This window comes from Musca vetustissima, unplaced genomic scaffold (assembly GCF_032173495.1).
Source record: "Musca vetustissima isolate MV318-11 ecotype Yass unplaced genomic scaffold, APGP_CSIRO_Mvet_v1 utg66897, whole genome shotgun sequence".
NCBI classification, from domain to species: Eukaryota; Metazoa; Arthropoda; class Insecta; order Diptera; family Muscidae; genus Musca; species Musca vetustissima.
The window spans coordinates 114,969-133,703 of NW_026874389.1; the positions used below are offsets into that span (position 1 = coordinate 114,969).

Consider the following 18,735-nt stretch of genomic DNA (forward strand, 5'->3'; position numbering starts at 1 on the left):
AACAATAGGGGTATTCATTGGCCAGAACCCATTCTACATGCAAAATTTCGTGAAGATATGTCCATAACTATGGCCTGTATCGTGTTTACGAATTATAATGAACAGACAGACGGACGGACACACATGTCTAGATCGACTCAGCTAGTCGAGATATGACGATCGGTATACTTAAAGGTGGGTCTATGACCAATATATCGAGGCGCTACAAACTCTTGGGGCTGCAGAAAGCTATAATACCCAGACAACATTGTTGTGTATGGTATAAAAATATGAATCGAAGCTGGCTAAAATTTCTCTCAATATTCTCTACCAAAAATATCTCTCAGTGTATTATATAGTCTACAATAACATTAGTGATTTTTTTTTTGTTTTGCTGGCCTTTAATGCAACTATTATTAAATTGTTAATCAATTATTAATCGAAATGAAATATCATGATGAACAAATGAGGTGCAAAGCACCATTTTTCATTTTTCTACTGGCTTGATGTAATAATTGTTGAACACAATCGTTTGCTGGCTGATTAACATATTCATTTTCCAAACGGAAGTAAACTATCGAATACGCCCTCACAATTCAAATGAACATTCATCAGGAATATGGGAAATATCTTAATTAGGTGTTGGGCTAAACCAGAGATTGTAATTATAAATATTACACATCGTCTCGTGGCAAGCTTTAATTAGTACGAGGTAATACATTTTTATAGGAAAATACATTTTATATGAACATATAAATGATTTGATCTAAATCATGATCGATTTTTTGTTTTTGAACATCGTTCTATGCCTTCCAATTTTGTGTGATAGATACATTTCTATTTTATATTTAAGCCGAGTCATAAATTCAAATGTAACCAGTAAGGTAAGTAGAAAAGTCGGACTGGGCCGACTATATGATACCCTTCACAACTTTGTATCCTAACATATGTAGAATATATCTGAACCGATTTCAGGGAAACTTTCCAGAGACTAATTTATATTACATCAGTACGTTGTTTCAATCGGCCTAGCTATGGATCTTAGCTTAGCAACATCATTCTAGACTTAATTCAGTACCCTATACAAAAAATCGTGCAAATCGAAAGATATATAGGGATTGCACCAATTACATAAAATCGGACGAAAATATATATGGGAGCTATATCTTAATCTGAACCAATTTTCACGAAACTTAGCACACGTCATTCTAGCCTTAATTCAGTACGCTATGACAATTTTCGTGCAAATCGAATGATTTTCAGAGATTTTGGTGCACCAATTACCTAAAATCGGATGAAAATATACATGGAAGCTATATCTAAATCTGAACCGATTTTCACAAAACTTTGCACACATTATTCTAGATGCAATTCAGTACGCTATGCCAAATTTCGTGCAAATCGAAACATATATAGGTACTTTGGTGCACCATTTACCTTAAATCGGACGAAAATATATATGGGAGCTATATCTAAATCTGGACCGATTTCCAGGAAACTTAACACACATCATTCTAGACATAATTCATTACGCTATGCCAAATTCCGTGCAAATCGAAAGATATATATGGACATTGGTACACCATTTACATTAAATCGGACGAAAATATATATGGGAGCTATATCTAAATCTGGACCGATTTCAAGGAAACTTAACACACATCATTCTAGATATAATTCATTACGCTGTGCTAAATTTCGTGCAAATCGAACGATATATAGGGGCATTGGTACACCATTTACATTAAATCGGACGAAAATATATATGGGAGCTATATCTAAATCTGGACCGATTTTTCCCAATTTCAATAGGGTTCGTCCTTGGGCCAATTAAGTGACCTATGCCAGGTTTCATCCAATTCGGATCATAAATGCGACCTTCACTTTGTTTACAATTTAACATGGACAGACAGACGGACGGACATGCATAAATCAACTGAAAAAGTGATTCTATGCACATTCTAAAAAGGAACCAAGTGTATATCTCGTTTCCTTTTGCCTGTTACAAACATATGCACAAAGACATAATACCCTGTACCACAGTGTGGTGAAGGGTATAAAAATTTATTTTTTGATAAAATTTCCTATAGAGATTTCACATGATGTTTTGCAAATTAAATTTGAAAGCAACATTACCATAGAATTCCCATTTTTACAAGGTTCCACTGTATTTCACTGGGTCGATCATTACAATCATTACAAATTTGTAGGAGAAACAATAAGTTTTTAGATTTTGTTACCTAATTGAGATGTTACGAATATACATTTTTTATCGTTATTCAATCATGTTTTTATTATTACTGTTGTAAATGGTAAAAGCACGAAATAGATGCAAATTAGTGTCAGCGATTTTAGCCGGATTAATTGGAAATTATTTGAATAAATAGTTAAAGTATGAGGGCGCCACTGGTGAATGTTCTATTGACTTTGTATAATTTCATGCAACTATGTTGTTACGGTATTATATGTCTGTTTTGGCTCAAGAGGGCTACTGTATATATTTCTGGCTTAGACAATACTAAGCATCGCCTAGCGCAAACCATGCGTTCGTTGTGTTTTTTCGAACATCAATAGTTACCACTAATAAATCTGAAACGCCCTTTTAACACCATTATGGTCATGCCAACAATCTCAATATAATTTATTATAGTACTCAAACCAATATTTACTAATTCGGGGTATAATTTTAATTTAATAACAGCAGGGGGCTCGCCATCCAAAAAAATATTTTAATATCGTACAACACATTTAAACATTATTAACACCCTCTAAACTTCAGCTTAAATATGGCTGTGTAGTGTTCTTTGTCTAGTCGTCTCCAATTTCTATTTATCTTTATTGACTTAGTTTTTGTTTTAAAAATAGATCAAAAAAACTCGTTCACAAAATTGTGACACAAATCGACGTCAGAGTCAAAGACCTAATAATGCTTAGAGATTGATTCAGTTATTATGGGTTTCTCGTTTCTGGTATTCTAATCATTGATGAGAACTAGTAGTCGTCTCGGATTTTACGTCAGCCTGTTATTAGACAAACAAAATGAAAATCAAAAATTTTACAAGTTTTGCAAATTACAACGGTTTTTTGTTTTGGTATTCCGTTCTCGTGAAACTTGTTTTAAGGGATTAAAATAAAACAAACTATGGTTGCTATTGTTTGTTTCTTGGTTTCGTCATCATAGTTGTCGTCATTGTTGGCGTGCCAATTGTCTATTTAAAATATAATAAAGATATTTTGGGAATTATAGAGGGGTTTGTTTAGAAATTTTAATTTCTCTAGACGGTTTGTTAGAATACACAAATGGAAGTTTAAGATGGATGAAGGCACAGGTGTGGTGGTTCACTTATATAACTCTTATAATGATATTGAAACGTTCAGTTTTTTTCAAGCCCAAATTTTACCAATCATGCTGGCAGTCAAGAATCTATGGGTAAGTGACTAACGATATGTCCCTATATATTATATTTTGACAATCAAGCTGTCCTGAAGGCATTTAAGTCAGAGACTGTAAATTTGAGATTAGTTTATAACTGCAGAGGTTCCAGTTAACATCGAGTTTATAGGGAATGAAAAAGCAGATAAGTTTCAGCCTCATACACCCTCTTTCCTTTTATACCCTCCACCATAACATGTAGTGTATATTAAATTTGTTATTCCGTTTCCAACATCTCGAAATATTTAGCGGGGACCCCACTAAGATCGCAATAAAATTCTATGCCGATTTGCCTATGTCCGCCCGTCTGTCCATCTGTTGAAATAACGTTTGAGATCGCAATATTTAAATAAAGAAATTGTAAATTGTTATTTTGGGTTCTTATTGAGTCTCCTTACACATTTCCTTACAAAAAATCCTGATACTTCAATATTCGAATTTTTTGGGGGGTTTTGGACACGTTTTTCAACTCTGTTTACTTTAATTTAGTATTTTTTATTCTAAAAAAAATATTAATAGTGACCAATGTTTCAGGGTAGACCCCATATAACGTTTGTCTATAAAAACTCCCTGCTGCGTCTACAAAATACTCCCTTCAGGTCGTATATAAAGACTCACTGCTTCAGTCTAGTCTATAAATATTCATAAACATTCACTGATTCAGCTCGTCTATAAAGACTGCCTCCATTAGCTCTTCTAAAAGACTCCCTGCCTCAACTCCACTATAAACACTGCCTGCTTAAGCTCGTCTATAACGTATTCCTGCTTCTAAAAGTCTACTTGTCTCAGCTCGTCTATAAAAGACTCCCTGCTTCAACTCGTCCATAAAAGACTACCTCGTCTATAAAAACTTCCAGTATCAGCACGTCTATAAAGACTCCCTGCTTTCGCTCGTCTATAAAGACTTCCTGCTTCAGCTCATCGATAAAGACTTCCTGCTTTAGGTTGTCTATAAAATACTATAGAGACTCCCTGCTTCAGCTCGTCGATAGAGACTCCCTGCTTCAGCTCGTCTATAGAGACTCCCTGCTTCAGCTCGTCTCATAGAGACTCCCTGCTTCAGCTCGTCTCATAGAGACTCCCTGCTTCAGCTCGTCTCATAGAGACTCCCTGCTTCAGCTCGTCTCATAGAGACTCCCTGCTTCAGCTCGTCTCATAGAGACTCCCTGCTTCAGCTCGTCGATAGAGACTCCCTGCTTCAGCTCGTCTATAGAGACTCCCTGCTTCAGCTCGTCTATAGAGACTCCCTGCTTCAGCTCGTCTATAGAGACTCCCTGCTTCAGCTCGTCTATAGAGACTCCCTGCTTCAGCTCGTCTATAGAGACTCCCTGCTTCAGCTCGTCTATAGAGACTCCCTGCTTCAGCTCGTCTATAGAGACTCCCTGCTTCAGCTCGTCTATAGAGACTCCCTGCTTCAGCTCGTCTATAGAGACTCCCTGCTTCAGCTCGTCTATAGAGACTCCCTGCTTCAGCTCGTCTATAGAGACTCCCTGCTTCAGCTCGTCTATAGAGACTCCCTGCTTCAGCTCGTCTATAGAGACTCCCTGCTTCAGCTCGTCTATAGAGACTCCCTGCTTCAGCTCGTCTATAGAGACTCCCTGCTTCAGCTCGTCTATAGAGACTCCCTGCTTCAGCTCGTCTATAGAGACTCCCTGCTTCAGCTCGTCTATAGAGACTCCCTGCTTCAGCTCGTCTATAGAGACTCCCTGCTTCAGATCGTCTATAGAGACTCCCTGCTTCAGATCGTCTATAGAGACTCCCTGCTTCAGCTCGTCTATAGAGACTCCCTGCTTCAGCTCGTCTATAGAGACTCCCTGCTTCAGCTCGTCTATAGAGACTCCCTGCTTCAGCTCGTCTATAGAGACTCCCTGCTTCAGCTCGTCTATAGAGACTCCCTGCTTCAGCTCGTCTATAGAGACTCCCTGCTTCAGCTCGTCTATAGAGACTCCCTGCTTCAGCTCGTCTATAGAGACTCCCTGCTTCAGCTCGTCTATAGAGACCCCCTAAAGACTCACTGCTTCATGTCGTCTAAAAAACTATCTTCTTTAGCTCGTCTATAAAGACTCCCTTCTTCTCCTCGTCTATAAATACTCCCTGCTTCATCTCAACTATAAATACTGCATTCAGCTCTTCGCCTTGCCTATAAAGATGGCATTCAGCTTTTCAAAAAAGTTCGTTTACAATTTTTTCCAGGCCCAGCTTGTTTTTTTTGTTACTTAGCTCATTTCGACATTAGACATATCAATTTTAAAATATCTGCTACATACACCAGCAATTAATTTTAAAACGTTTAAGGCAATTAAAAAACTAATAAATTTATCAGCAATTTAATGAGGATGAACATCGATCTGTTGTGATAAATTATTGCTCGTCGTCAGTTTGTCAGACTGTCAATGTAATCGTCAATATCGATATTGTCAGTTTTCTAACACTCTCCGATTGAAGTTTTATTGTGGTTAGCAGATCGATACCAATCAAAAGAAATCAATTTGATTTGACCCAATTCTTAATACACTGGGGTATAACTTATTTATGAATGACTTCACACCCTGCTAAAACTTGTATTGATTTTTTGAATTTTAAATTAATACAGTGTTTAGTTTTTTTTGGAGCATAATTTTGGCATTCGTCCGGTTAACTCTTAATTTTTGATTTATTTGTTGTTGTTTTTTTAATATCTGCCTGTCTTCTATTTCATTCTACATTTAGAACTTTTACTAGAGAGATTATGTTGATGTCTGTGAGAAGATGGAGGCCAAACGAACAAGGCAGTGACCCTCCCAAGAAACTAACATGATGAGAAAAAACATATATTTTAAAATATGCTAATCCGATTCGTAAAATTTGAAGAAAAAAAATGAAATACAAAAGAAAGGAACTAGTTTTTTATGGCCATTTACAACTCGGTGAGAGAATCTTTGCCAAAAATATAAAAAAATTAACATGAGAAATTATGCAAATAAAAAAATTTATATCGGCATTTGGTCCATATTATTTCATTTAGAAATTCTTGGAGAAATTCTATAAAAGAAAGCGCCCGATGAAGATTTTGAAACACAGTTTAAACGACAGCGATGAGAGAAGCAGCATTAATAGGATTATTAGCGATAACAGTTGCCCTGACAAATGGTAAGTTGGATGGTTTGTGGATACGAGAAGCAGATAATGGGAAAATAATGAATTGGATTTTGTAGCCTTCGGTATTGGATTAAATGGCAATCTTGGAGGTATCGGTGCCGGTATAAATATTGGCGGAATTGGAACTGCGAACAATAATAAAAATAAGAATGCCGGATTACTGGGATCTGGTATCACAGCTGGCCTTGGAAGTGAAAAGAAAGTTTCGACTGGTTTTGGTGCAAACCTTGGTGGATTAGAAGCTGGTGTTAAACTTGGTGGAAATAATGGCGGTTCTAAGGGCTCTGCTGGTATTGGAGCTAATCTTGGTGGTGTCGGAACAGGTTTAAACATTGTCGGATCAAGGGGCTCTGCTGGAATTGGTGCCAATCTTGGAGCTGGTTTAAATATTGGAGGACTTGGTACTGCAACGAATAATAAAAATAAGAATGCTGGCCAAGGAGGTGACAAGAAAGCATTTGCTGTATCTGGTGTAAATCTTGGTACAGTCGAAGCTGGTGTTAATCTTAGCGGAATAGGTGGTAATATTGGAGGTATTAGCGGAATTAAGGGCGGTTCAAAGGGCTCTGCTGGTATTGGTGCCAATCTTGGAGGTGTCGAAGCTGGTTTAAATATTGGTGGACTTGGCACTGCGAACAATAATAAAAATAAGAATGCCGGTCTAGCAGGTGAAAAGAAAGTATCTGCTGGAGCTGGGGTAAATCTTGGTGGAGTCGAAGCTGGTGTTAAGCTTGGTGGATTAAGTGGACAATCTGGAGGTATTAGTGGTAGTAATGGCGGTTCTAAGGGCTCTGCTGGTATAGGAGCTAATCTTGGAGGTGTCGAAGCTGGTTTAAATATTGTCGGACTTGGCACTGCGAACAATAATAAAAATAAGAATGCTGGCCTAGGAGGTGACAAGAAAGCATTTGCTGTATCTGGTGTAAATCTTGGTACAGTCGAAGCTGGTGTTAATCTTAGCGGAATAGGTGGTAATATTGGAGGTATTGGCGGAATTAAGGGCGGTTCAAAGGGCTCTGCTGGTATTGGTGCCAATCTTGGAGGTGTCGAAGCTGGTTTAAATATTGTCGGACTTGGTACTGCGAACAATAGTAAAAATAAGAATGCCGGTCTTGGAGGCGAAAAGAAAGTATCTGCTGGAGCTGTGGTAAATCTTGGTGGAGTCGAAGCTGGTGTTAAGCTTGGTGGATTAAGTGGACAATATGGAGGTATTAGTGGTAGTAATGGCGGTTCTAAGGGCTCTGCTGGTATAGGAGCTAATCTTGGAGGTGTCGAAGCTGGTTTAAATATTGTCGGACTTGGTACTGCGAACAATAGTAGAAATAAGAATGCCGGTCTTGGAGGCGAAAAGAAAGTATCTGCTGGAGCTGGGGTAAATCTTGGTGGAGTCGAAGCTGATGTTAAGCTTGGTGGATTAAGTGGACAGTCTGGAGGTATTAGTGGTAGTAATGACGGTTCAAAGGGCTCTGCTGGTATTGGAGCTAATCATGGAGGTGTCGAAGCCGGTTTAAATATTGGTGGACTTGGCACCGTCGGTCTAGGAGGTGAAACGAAAGTATCTGCTGTATCTGGTGTAAATCTTAGTACAGTGAAAGATGGTGTTAAGCTTGGCGGATTAGATGGAAACATTGGAGCTAATAGTGGAAGTAATGGCGGTTCTAAAAACTCTGCTGGTATTGCAGCTAATCTTGGAGGTGTCGAAGCCACTTTAAATATTGGCGTTTCAAAGGATTCTAATATTGGAGGATTAAGTCATGGTGGCTCTAAGGGTTCAATTGTCATCAGTTCTCACACTTCTAAGGATACTGCTGGCAATGGTGCTAATATTGGTGTCTCAAGTGGAAATTCTAAGGGTTCTGTTGGCATTGAAGCTAGCCTTGGTCAAGCTGTCGACAAGATTAATGGTCATAAAATTGGTACAGTTGCTGCCGTTGCTTCCAGCGATTCCGAATCTAAGAAACCAATCATATCAGGTGCTATTGGAGTTGGTTCTACTGCAGATGTTTCTAGCACAATTAGTATTAATGAAGGGGGCGTTTCCGGTACCATTGGTCTTGGTTCTTCTTCCTCATCTGGTGTCAATGGTATTCATAAATCGGGTGCCTCTGGTAGTATCACTGCTGGCAGTATTGGAACCAGTACTAATCATAAAGTGGAACTAAATGGGGATAATAAAATCACTAAAACTTCTGCTAGTATTGGATCCAATTTCGATGGTTTAAATGCTGGTATTGGAGCTGCCGGAACCAGAGTTGGGAATGACGGATCCAATGAGGCTAACGTATCTGGTAACCTAGGCGTTTCTGGCAGTATTAGTAGCGGTAATAAATACACGTATGGTGCAGCTAACAAAGGAGGTATCTCTGCTAGCATTGGATCTGGAATTAGCAGTGGACATAAAGTCGTTGCATCTTCCTCATCTAGTACTAGTGCCTCATCTGGAGCATTCCAAAAAGTTGGATGCGATGTCAGTTCGGGAAAGTATTGTAAACACGATCCAGGCAGTTACGGATCATCTCATCATGGTGGCAGTAAGACAACATTTAGTTGGCATTTCATTGGTGGAAGTTCCGCCAATAAAGGAAGTTATGGTGGAACATGGCATACTGGCCTATATGGAAATAATGGCAAATATAATGGAACTTGGTTAGTTGGCAGCAATGGTAATAAGGGGAATTATGGTGGATCTTGGCATGGTGTTGCATCTGGTTATCAAGAAAATAACAAAGGTGGAACTGCTGGTAGTAGCGATGGATCTTGGACTGGCAGCCTATCTGGCAAAAAAGAAAATAACAATGCGGTAGATTCTGGTAATAAGGACAGTAGCAGTGCCGGATCATGGACTGGCGGCCTATCAAGTAATAATGGAAATAACAAAGATGGCGCTTCTGGTAATAATGGTAGTTACGGTGGATCTTGGACTGGCAGCATATCTGGCAATAAAGAAAATAACAAAGGTGGAGCTTCTGGTAATAATGGCAGCTCTGGTGGTATATCCGGAAGCTATGCTGGATCTTGGCATGGTTCAGTCTCGGGTAATAAGGGAAATTATGGCGGATCTTGGCAAAGTTCTGGTATCTCCGGCAACAAAGGAGGTAATGGTGGTTCATATCACGTCGGTATCTCTGGCAGTAACACAGGTGGAACTTCTGGTAATAAGGGCAGTAACGGTGGATCATGGAATGCGCACAGCAGTGCTGGAAGTAATGCAGAAAAAGGCAGTTATCAAGCATCATCTTCAAGTTCTGTAAGCACTTCGACAAATGTTGGATCAGGACAGGGTGGTAATAAGGAAAATTATGCTGGATCATGGCAAGACTCTGGTAACTCTGGCAACAAAGGAGGTAATGGTGGTTCCTATCACGTCGTTATCTCTGGCAGTAACAAAGGTGGAGCTTCTGGTAATAAGGGCAGCAACGGTGGATTATGGCATGGTGCCATCTCTAGCAGTGTTGGAAGTAATGCCCACAAAGGCAGTTATCAAGCATCCTCTTCTGTTAGCACTTCCACAAATGTTGGATCAGGGCAGGGTGGTAATAAGGGAACTTATGCTGGATCGTGGCAAGGCGCAGTATCTGGTATCTCTGGCAACAAAGGAGGTAATGGTGGTTCCTATCACGTCGGTATCTCTGGCAGTAACACAGGTGGAACTTCTGGTAATAAGGGCAGTAACGGTGGATCATGGAATGCGCACAGCAGTGCTGGAAGTAATGCACAAAAAGGCAGTTATCAAGCATCATCTTCAAGTTCTGTAAGCACTTCGACAAATGTTGGATCAGGACAGGGTGGTAATAAGGAAACTTATGCTGGATCATGGCAAGACTCTGGTAACTCTGGCAACAAAGGAGGTAATGGTGGTTCCTATCACGTCGTTATTTCTGGCAGTAACAAAGGTGGAGCTTCTGGTAATAAGGGCAGCAACGGTGGATTATGGCATGGTGCCATATCTAGCAGTGTTGGAAGTAATGCCCACAAAGGCAGTTATCAAGCATCCTCTTCTGTTAGCACTTCGACTAATGTTGAATCAGGGCAGGGTGGTAATAAGGGAACATATGCTGGATCATGGCAAGGCGCAGTCTCTGGTATCTCTGGCAACAAAGGAGGTAGTGGTGGTTCTTATCATGTCAGTATCTTTGGCAGTAACAATGGTGGAACTTCAGGTAATAAGGGCAGTAACGGTGGTTCATGGAATGCGGACATAACTAGCAGTGCTGGAAGTAATGCCCACAAAGACAGTTATCAAGCATCCTTTTCAAGTTCGACAAATGTTCAAAAAACCGACAGCAGTTCGACAAATAAAGGAAATAATAGTGGATCTTACTTCGGTGGAATAACTGGCGTAGTTTCCGGCAATAAGGATACAACGTCATCAAGTTTTACAAACACTACAACAAATGCGCATGATAATAAAGGAACTTATGTTGGATCCTATCCAGTTACCATCACTGGAAATACGGAAGTTGGAACTTTGGAAAATAATGGACCTGGCAGTATTGACGGAACCGGAAATGTTTCTGTCATCGCTTCTACAAGTTCCAATGCTAATGTTCAAGGAATTGCCTCTGGAATTAATTCTGTTTCAGGTCATGCAATCGTAGGTAATGGAGTTAATGGCTCTACTGCCTCCAATGTCCATGTTGTCTCCTCATCTGGAACTGCATCAACCCATGTAGGTTTACATCTGAGATTAAAAAAGCTGTCAATGATTATAATTAGGATTCTGTTTTAGGTGAATATAGATGCTCATGGTAACAAAAATGGGTCAGCTTTGGGTTCATCATCTTCAGTAGTATCTGCAGGTGTCAATGGAAATGTTCATGGCTCCACTGTTGGAAGTAACGATGGATCCTACCATGGCGGTATCTCTGGTAATAAAGGAAGTTATTCTGGATCTTATCATGTAGACATATCTGCCAATAAAGGAACTAACAATGGATCATATCAGGGTGGTATCTCTGGTAATAGTGGTAATAATAAAGGTGGAGCCTCCGACAATAAGGGTAGTTACAGCGGATCTTGGAGTGGTGGTATCTCTGGAAATAAAGGAAGTTTGGGTGGAAACATTGGTCACAAAGTCAGCTATGTTGTTGGAAATGGTAGTGGTAACAAGGTCACAACCTCTATCCACGGTTCCACTAATAAATTTGGTAGCGTTTCTCTCTCTGCCTCTTCGACAATCAATAAGGTATGTTTCTCGCTTGCAGTTAACTGTGTTTTACGTCGATCTGACTTCCGACCTTCAATATTATAGGGAACTTCCAATGTACAAAATAATGCCCAGGGATCCGGAAGTGGCTCTGCTCATGTTGCTACAAGTTCTAGTACAACTGTTCAAGGAATTGGCTCTGGAATTAGTTCCGGTTCAGGTCATGGTGTTGTAGCTAGTGATGTTCATGGTGCAGCAGCTTCCATTTCTAATGTTGCCGCCTCATCTGGATCTGCATCAACTAATGTAGGTTAACATCTGAGATTTAATAGCCTACTATGATTTTAATTAAAAATCTTTCTTTTAGGCGAATATAAACGTCCATGGTTCGTCAGCATCAAAGGTATCTGGTTCAGGTCATGGTGCTGCATCCGGTACTGGATCCAAAGGTCCTAACGGAAATGTTCATGGTAACAAATACGGAGCACCTTTGGGTTCATCATCCGTAGTAGTATCCGCAAGTGTCAATGGAAATGCTCCTGGTACTACTGTTGGAAGTAATCAAGGCGGCATTTCTGGTAATAAAGGAAGCTATTCTGGATCACATCATGTAGGCATTTCTGCCAATAAAGGAACTAACGCTGGATCTTATCATGGTAGTATCGCTGGTAATAATAAAGGTGGTGCTTCCGGCAATAAAGGAAGTTATAGCGCATCTTGGCATGGTGGCATCTGGGGAAATAAAGGAGGTACCGGTGGATCTTGGCATGGTGCCACCTCTGTCAGTATTGGAAATAATGGTCACAAAGGCAGCTATGTTGTTGGAAATGGTAGCGGTAACAAGTTCACAACCTCTATCCAAGGTTCCACTAATAAATTTGGTAACGGTTCGACGCAAAGCTCTACAGGCTTCCTCTCTGCCTCTTCGACAATCAATAAGGTATGTTCCTACCTTGCAGTTAACTGTGTTTTGTGTCGATCTGACTTCCGACTTTCAATATTACAGGGAACATCCAATGTACAAAATAATGCCCAGGGATCCGGAAGTGACTCTGCTCATGTTGCTACAAGTTCTAGTGCTAATGTTCAAGGAATTGCCTCTGGAATTAGTTCCGGTTCAGGTCATGATGTTGTAGGTAGTGATGTTCATGGTGCAGCAGCTTCCATTTCTAATGTTGCCGCCTCATCTGGATCTGCATCAACTCAAGTAGGTTAACATCTGAGATTTAATAGTCTGACAGGATTTTAATTAAAAAACTTTTTAGGTGAATACAAACGCTCATGGTTTGTCATCATCAAAGGGATCTGGTTCAGGTCATGGTGCTGCATCTGGTACTGGCTCCAAAGGTCCTAACGGAAATGCTCATGGTAACAAATATGGCACAGCTTTGGGTTCATCATCTGTAGTAGTATCCGCAAGTGTCAATGGAAATGTTCCTCTCACCACTGTTGGAACTAACGTTGGATCTTACCATGGATCTGGTAATAAAGGAAGCTATTCTGGATCTTACCATGTAGGCATCTCTGCCAATAACAAAGGTGGAGCCACCGGCAATAAGGGTACTTACAGCGGTTCATGGCATGGTGTCACCTCTGGCAATAAAGGAAGTTCTGGTGGATCATGGTCTGGTACCACATCTGGCAGTATTGGAAATAATGGTCATAAGGGCAGTATTGTAGGTGGTTATGGTAGCGGTAACAAGGGATCAACTACTAGCCATGGTTTCGTCAATAAATTCGGTAGTGGTTCGACGCATAGCACGACCAGTTTCTTCTCAGCAAATAATAAGGTATGTTGACATCAGATATTCAATAGCTGGCTAAATTTTAATTATAATTCCCTTTTAGACGAATATAAACCTCCAGGGTTTATCAACGGGAACTGGTTCAGTTCATGGTGCTGCATACGGTACTGGCTCCAAAGGTCCTAATGTTCATGGTAATAAATATGGAGCAGCTTTGGGTTCATCAACTATAGTACAATCCGCAAGCGTCAATGGAAATGCTCCTCTCACCACTGTTGGAAGCAGCAATGGATCCTACCACGGTGGCATCTCTGTTAATAAAGAAAGCAATTCTGGATCTTACCATGTAGGCATCTCTGGCAATAAAGGAACTAACAATAGTTCATACCACGGTGGCACATCTGGTAATAATAAAGGTGGAGCCACCGGCAATAAGGGTACTTACAGCGGTTCATGGCATGGTGTCACCTCTGGTAATAAAGGAAGTTCCGGTGGATCATGGTCTGGTACCACATCTGGCAGTATTGGAAATAGTGGTCATAAGGGCAGTAATACAGGTGGTTATGGTAGCGGTAACAAGGGAGTAACAACTAGCCATGGTTCCATCAATAAATTCGGTAGTGGTTCAGCGCATAGCACGACCGGTTTCTCCTCAGCATCTCCCGCAATCAATAAGGTATGTTCTTCGCCTATAATTAATTGAGTTGCATCTGATTCCTGACAATAAATGTTGCAGGGAACTTCCAATACAAATGTGTCAAGTAGTGTCCACGGAACCGTTGGTGGCTCCGCTCATACTTCTACAAGTTCTACTGCTAACGTTCAAGGAATTTCACCAGGAATTCATTCCGGTTCAGGTCATGGTGTGGTAGGTAGTGGAGTTCTTGGTTCTGCTGCATCCAATGCCCATGTTACCGTCTCATTTGGATCTGCATCGTCTCAAGTAGGTTGAAAACTGAGATTTAATAGCCGAAAATTATTTAAATTATAAGTATCTTTTAGGCAAATAAAACCCTTCCTGATTCATCAACATCAAAGGGACCAACTTTAGTTCATGGTTCTTCATCAAGTATTGGCTCCAAAGGTTCAAGTGGATATGGTAGTGGATATGGCGCTGCATCGGGTTTAACTTTTATTCATGGTTCAATAACAGCCAGTCATGATGAAACCAGCAATGTCTCGGGTGTAGCTCCTGGTGCTGGGTCGACTTCTCAACAGGCGTCCAGCTCACATTTGACACCTGCAATTGCCCATGATACAGAATCGATCTCCACTGAAGCAGCAGTTTCTGACACTGGAAGTGCTTATGTCACCGCACCGCATTTAGTGTCTGCTTCTTTGACAAGTGGCATTGCATCTGCCCTAGCTTCGACTGTTAGTCACGACGTTGGATCTACTTCTACTCAGGGATCTGTTGTTGACAATGGAAGTGGTTATGGAGCTGCTTCCGGCATAGCAACCACATCACTTCAAGCAATAACTACTGGCATTAGTTACTATGGTGCTGCTTCCGGCATATCATCCGGTATTGGATTGGGTACCGGTCTCGGAATTGCATCTGCTCATGGATCATCAATTGTAAGTGGATCTTCCGATGGCTTAAGAACTGCTAATGATAATGCTTATGGTGCTGCATCCGTCGGATCTGTTTCAACTTCAACTGGATCGGCAACTGTCAGTGGAAAGGCACCAGGTTCTGCTACAGGTTCTAAATCTGCCAGTGGTAATAGCCATGGCTCTGTCTCATCACCTAGTCGTGTTTCTGGATCTCCCTCAATCCATCAAGGGGTAACTGGCAGTGTTTCCTCTACTGGATCTGGTTTAACTCATGCTAATGGTTCTGTATTTACCATGGGTTCCAAACCTGTCAGTGGAAGTTACCATGGTTCCGTCGTTGGAACTGGTTCACTTTCTGGCCATGGATCGGAATCTGTCTCAACTCATGAAGTTAAAACTCCAAGTGTTTCTGCTTCTGGATCTGTTACTAGTCACGTTAATGAATCTGTCTCAATTCAAGGGCCAAATACTGTCAGTGCTTCTGGTTCAACTCATGGTAATGGTTACGGTGCTGCATCCGCCTCTGCTTTAAATACAGCCTCTTCTGGATATACCTCAATTCATGGAGAGACAACTGTCGGCGGAAATAGAATTGGTTCCATCACTGGAACTGGCTCACCTTCTGGTCATGTCTCTGGATCTGTCTCAATTCAAGGTCCGGCTACTGTCAGTGGTTCAACTCATGACAGTGGTTATGGTGCTGTATCCGCTTCAAATACAGCTTCTTCCGGTTCTACCTCGATTCATGGAGCGGCAACTGTCGGCGGAAATGGTCTTGGTTCTATCATTGGAACTGGTTCCTCATCTAGTCATGGCTCGAAATCTGCCTCAACTCAAGGACCGGCTACTGTCAGTGGTTCTGGTTTAATTCATGGTAATGGTTATGGTGCTGCATCCGCCTCTGCTTCAAATACAGCCTCTTCCGGCTCTACCTCAATCAATGGAGCTGCAAATGTCGGCGGAAATGGTATTGGTTCTATCATGGGAACTGGCTCATCATCTAGTCATGGCTCTGGATCTGCCTCAATTCAAGGACCGGTTACTGTCAGTGGTTCCGGTATAACTCATGAATCTACCACAATCAATGGAGCTGCTACTGTCGGCGGAAATGGTATTGGTTCTATCATTGGAACTAGTTCGACTACTGTCAGCGGTTCCACTACTTATGGTAGTGGTTATGGTGCTGGCTCACATTCTGGTCATGTCTCTGGATCTGTCTCAATTCAAGATCCGGCTATTGTCAGTGGTTCAACTCATGGTAATGGTTATGGTGCTGCATCCGCCTCTGCTTCAAATACAGCCTCTTTCGGTTCTACCTCAATCAATGGAGCTGCAACTGTCGGCGGAAATGGTCTTGGTTCTATCATTGGAACTGGCTCATCATCTAGTCATGGCTCTGGATCTGCCTCAATTCAAGGACCGGCTACTGTCAGTGGTTCTGGTACAACTCTTGGATCCACCTCAATCAATGGAGCTGCTACTGTCGGCGGAAATGGTCTTGGTTCTATCATTGGAACTAGTTCGACTAGTGTCAGCGGTTCCACTACTTATGGTAGTGGTTATGGTGCTGCATCCGCTTCTGCTTCCAGTACAGGCTCTTCTGGATCTACATCAAGTAATGGAGCGGCTACTGTCAGTGGTTCTGCTACAGGTGTTGGTTCTCTTGCTGTTAAGCCATCTGGCATTGCATCCAGCCCTGCGTCTGTGGGTCATACTACGACAACATCATTTACCCAAACTTCTGGATCTAAAGGTGGAAATAGTGGTTCCGCAACTCATGGTGGATTGAATGCTGGTCTTGTATTTATTGGAGGCTACGGCGGATTATTAGCTTCAAATGGTGTTAAAGGCAATGCCGGCTCAAAGGGAAACCGCAAACAACAAACTACTTCTGGAAGTTCAACCCATAAATTTGGATCAAACACCAGCAGTGGAGCTTCAGCGGGTTCTAGTCATGGTGGCAGCGGATACAGTGGTTCAAAAGGAAATCAATATGTAGGTATTGGAACAAATGTTGGTGGCACACATAACAGTAGATTTCCAGGTGCATCTGGATCGCTTGGCCTCAATAACAAAGGAACAAATGGCGGTTCCGCACATAAAGTTGTATACACCACCGGTTGGGCTACGCCCTTTGCCAGTTTTGACGGAATTTATGGCAATATTGGTCCCGGAGGCCAACTTCAATTTTACGATTGGAAAGGAAACCAAATTTTACCTGGAGGCTCAACAAACAAAGGAGGATATACCACTGGCGTATCTTCGACTGCTTCCAGTGTTGGCGGACTTTCGGGTGCTATTGGTACCGGCAGCTACATTGGATCGCTTGGTTCAAAAGGAGATAAAATTTACATTGGAGGTACAACAACAAACAAAGGAGTTTACAAACCTATTGCTGTTTCCAGTTATGGCGGATTTTCGTCTGGCATTGGCACCGGTGGTCAGTTTGGACCCTATGGCGGATTTTCGACTGCTATTGGTGCCGGCGGTCAGTTTGGACCCTATGGTACAAAGGGAGATCAAATTTACACTGGAGGCCAAACACACAAAGGAGGCTATGGCAGCGCTACAACTTTTTTTGTTCCCAATTTTGTCGGACTTCCGGGTTCGATTGGTACCGGAAACTATGTCGGAACTTATACCACAACAAACAAAGGAATTCCAGGTGGTTATCTTGCAACCAACATTGTTGGCACAAACAATGGGGGTTATAGCATTACAACCAGTAATGGTGTTAGTGCCTCAACAGGATTCAAAAGACCCTCAGGGTCGATTGTTACCAACAGCCATACTGGGTCTTATGGTTCAAAAATTAAACCCAATAAAGGTATTACAGCCAGCGTTGGCAGCACACAAAGTGCGAGTTCTGGTGCTTCCTCCCAAGGTAGCATAAGTGTTGGTGGTATTGGCTCTGTCAATAAAGTCGGCTTTGGAGGGGCTTTAAATGGTTTAAATCTTGGAGGCCTCTCGGCTTCTATTGGCGGTGCTAACAAGCATGGGTCTAAGGGAAGCTATGCTGGGTCCAATAACAATGGTCTTGGTCTCTCAGCAAATTTGGGTGGCGTATCTGCTGGATTTGGTCTGTTTGGTAGATAAGTAGTCGTAAAATATTCGTAGATTATAGGTTATGTTGCATCTCATATTGTGAATAAATAACATTTTAGAATTAAATAAAAATATCAAAATAAAAAAAGTGTCTTTAAGTTCGGTTGGGCAAACTGTTCATCTCCACCATAAGGCTATTTAAAATGCCTAAAATCGATCGGAAGTTTTAGAAGGGGGCTATCTCAAAGTGAATTGCTGCCAGGAGAAAAGAATACTTAACTACAAATACTCAGGTTGGAAAATTGGTCTATGGCCTTGAACATACCGGACATATCCTTTGGCTAATATAAAACTCCATTGTTCTGAACCTGATCAAAGGGTCCGGTTCAGTTCATGGTTATGCATCAGCTACAGGCTCAGCAAGTTCTAGTCGAAATCCTTTTAGTTGCAAATATGGCTGGCTTGTGACAGAGCGGTTTTGTGGATTTGTGGTCTCCCCCTTCTGCGGGAACCATCAGTAGGCTCGCTTTTGTGCTGGGCTTCTCATTCATTCGCACAATATTGCCTATTCTCCCTGCTGCCTCATCTGCTTGCGCAAATACCCATGCTTCAGATCCTTATAACAGCACGGGTAATATCAGCGTCTTATAGAGTGCGAGTTTGGTCAGGCGGGAGGTTGCCTTCTTCTTAAA

General features: G+C 41.5%; 1 protein-coding gene across 1 annotated transcript; it reads left to right on the top strand.

The window, feature by feature from the left end:
• Nucleotides 1-6,486: 6,486 nt before the first annotated feature.
• On the top strand, nucleotides 6,487-18,094 carry LOC133333445 (fibroin heavy chain-like). The gene is made up of 10 exons (XM_061541769.1): nucleotides 6,487-6,541; nucleotides 6,607-11,219; nucleotides 11,280-11,735; nucleotides 11,802-12,002; nucleotides 12,064-12,636; nucleotides 12,703-12,903; nucleotides 12,962-13,486; nucleotides 13,545-14,117; nucleotides 14,178-14,384; nucleotides 14,444-18,094. The coding sequence occupies exons 1-10, from the start codon at nucleotides 6,487-6,489 to the stop codon at nucleotides 18,092-18,094; spliced, it is 11,055 nt and encodes a 3,684-aa protein (XP_061397753.1).
• Nucleotides 18,095-18,735: the final 641 nt, after the last annotated feature.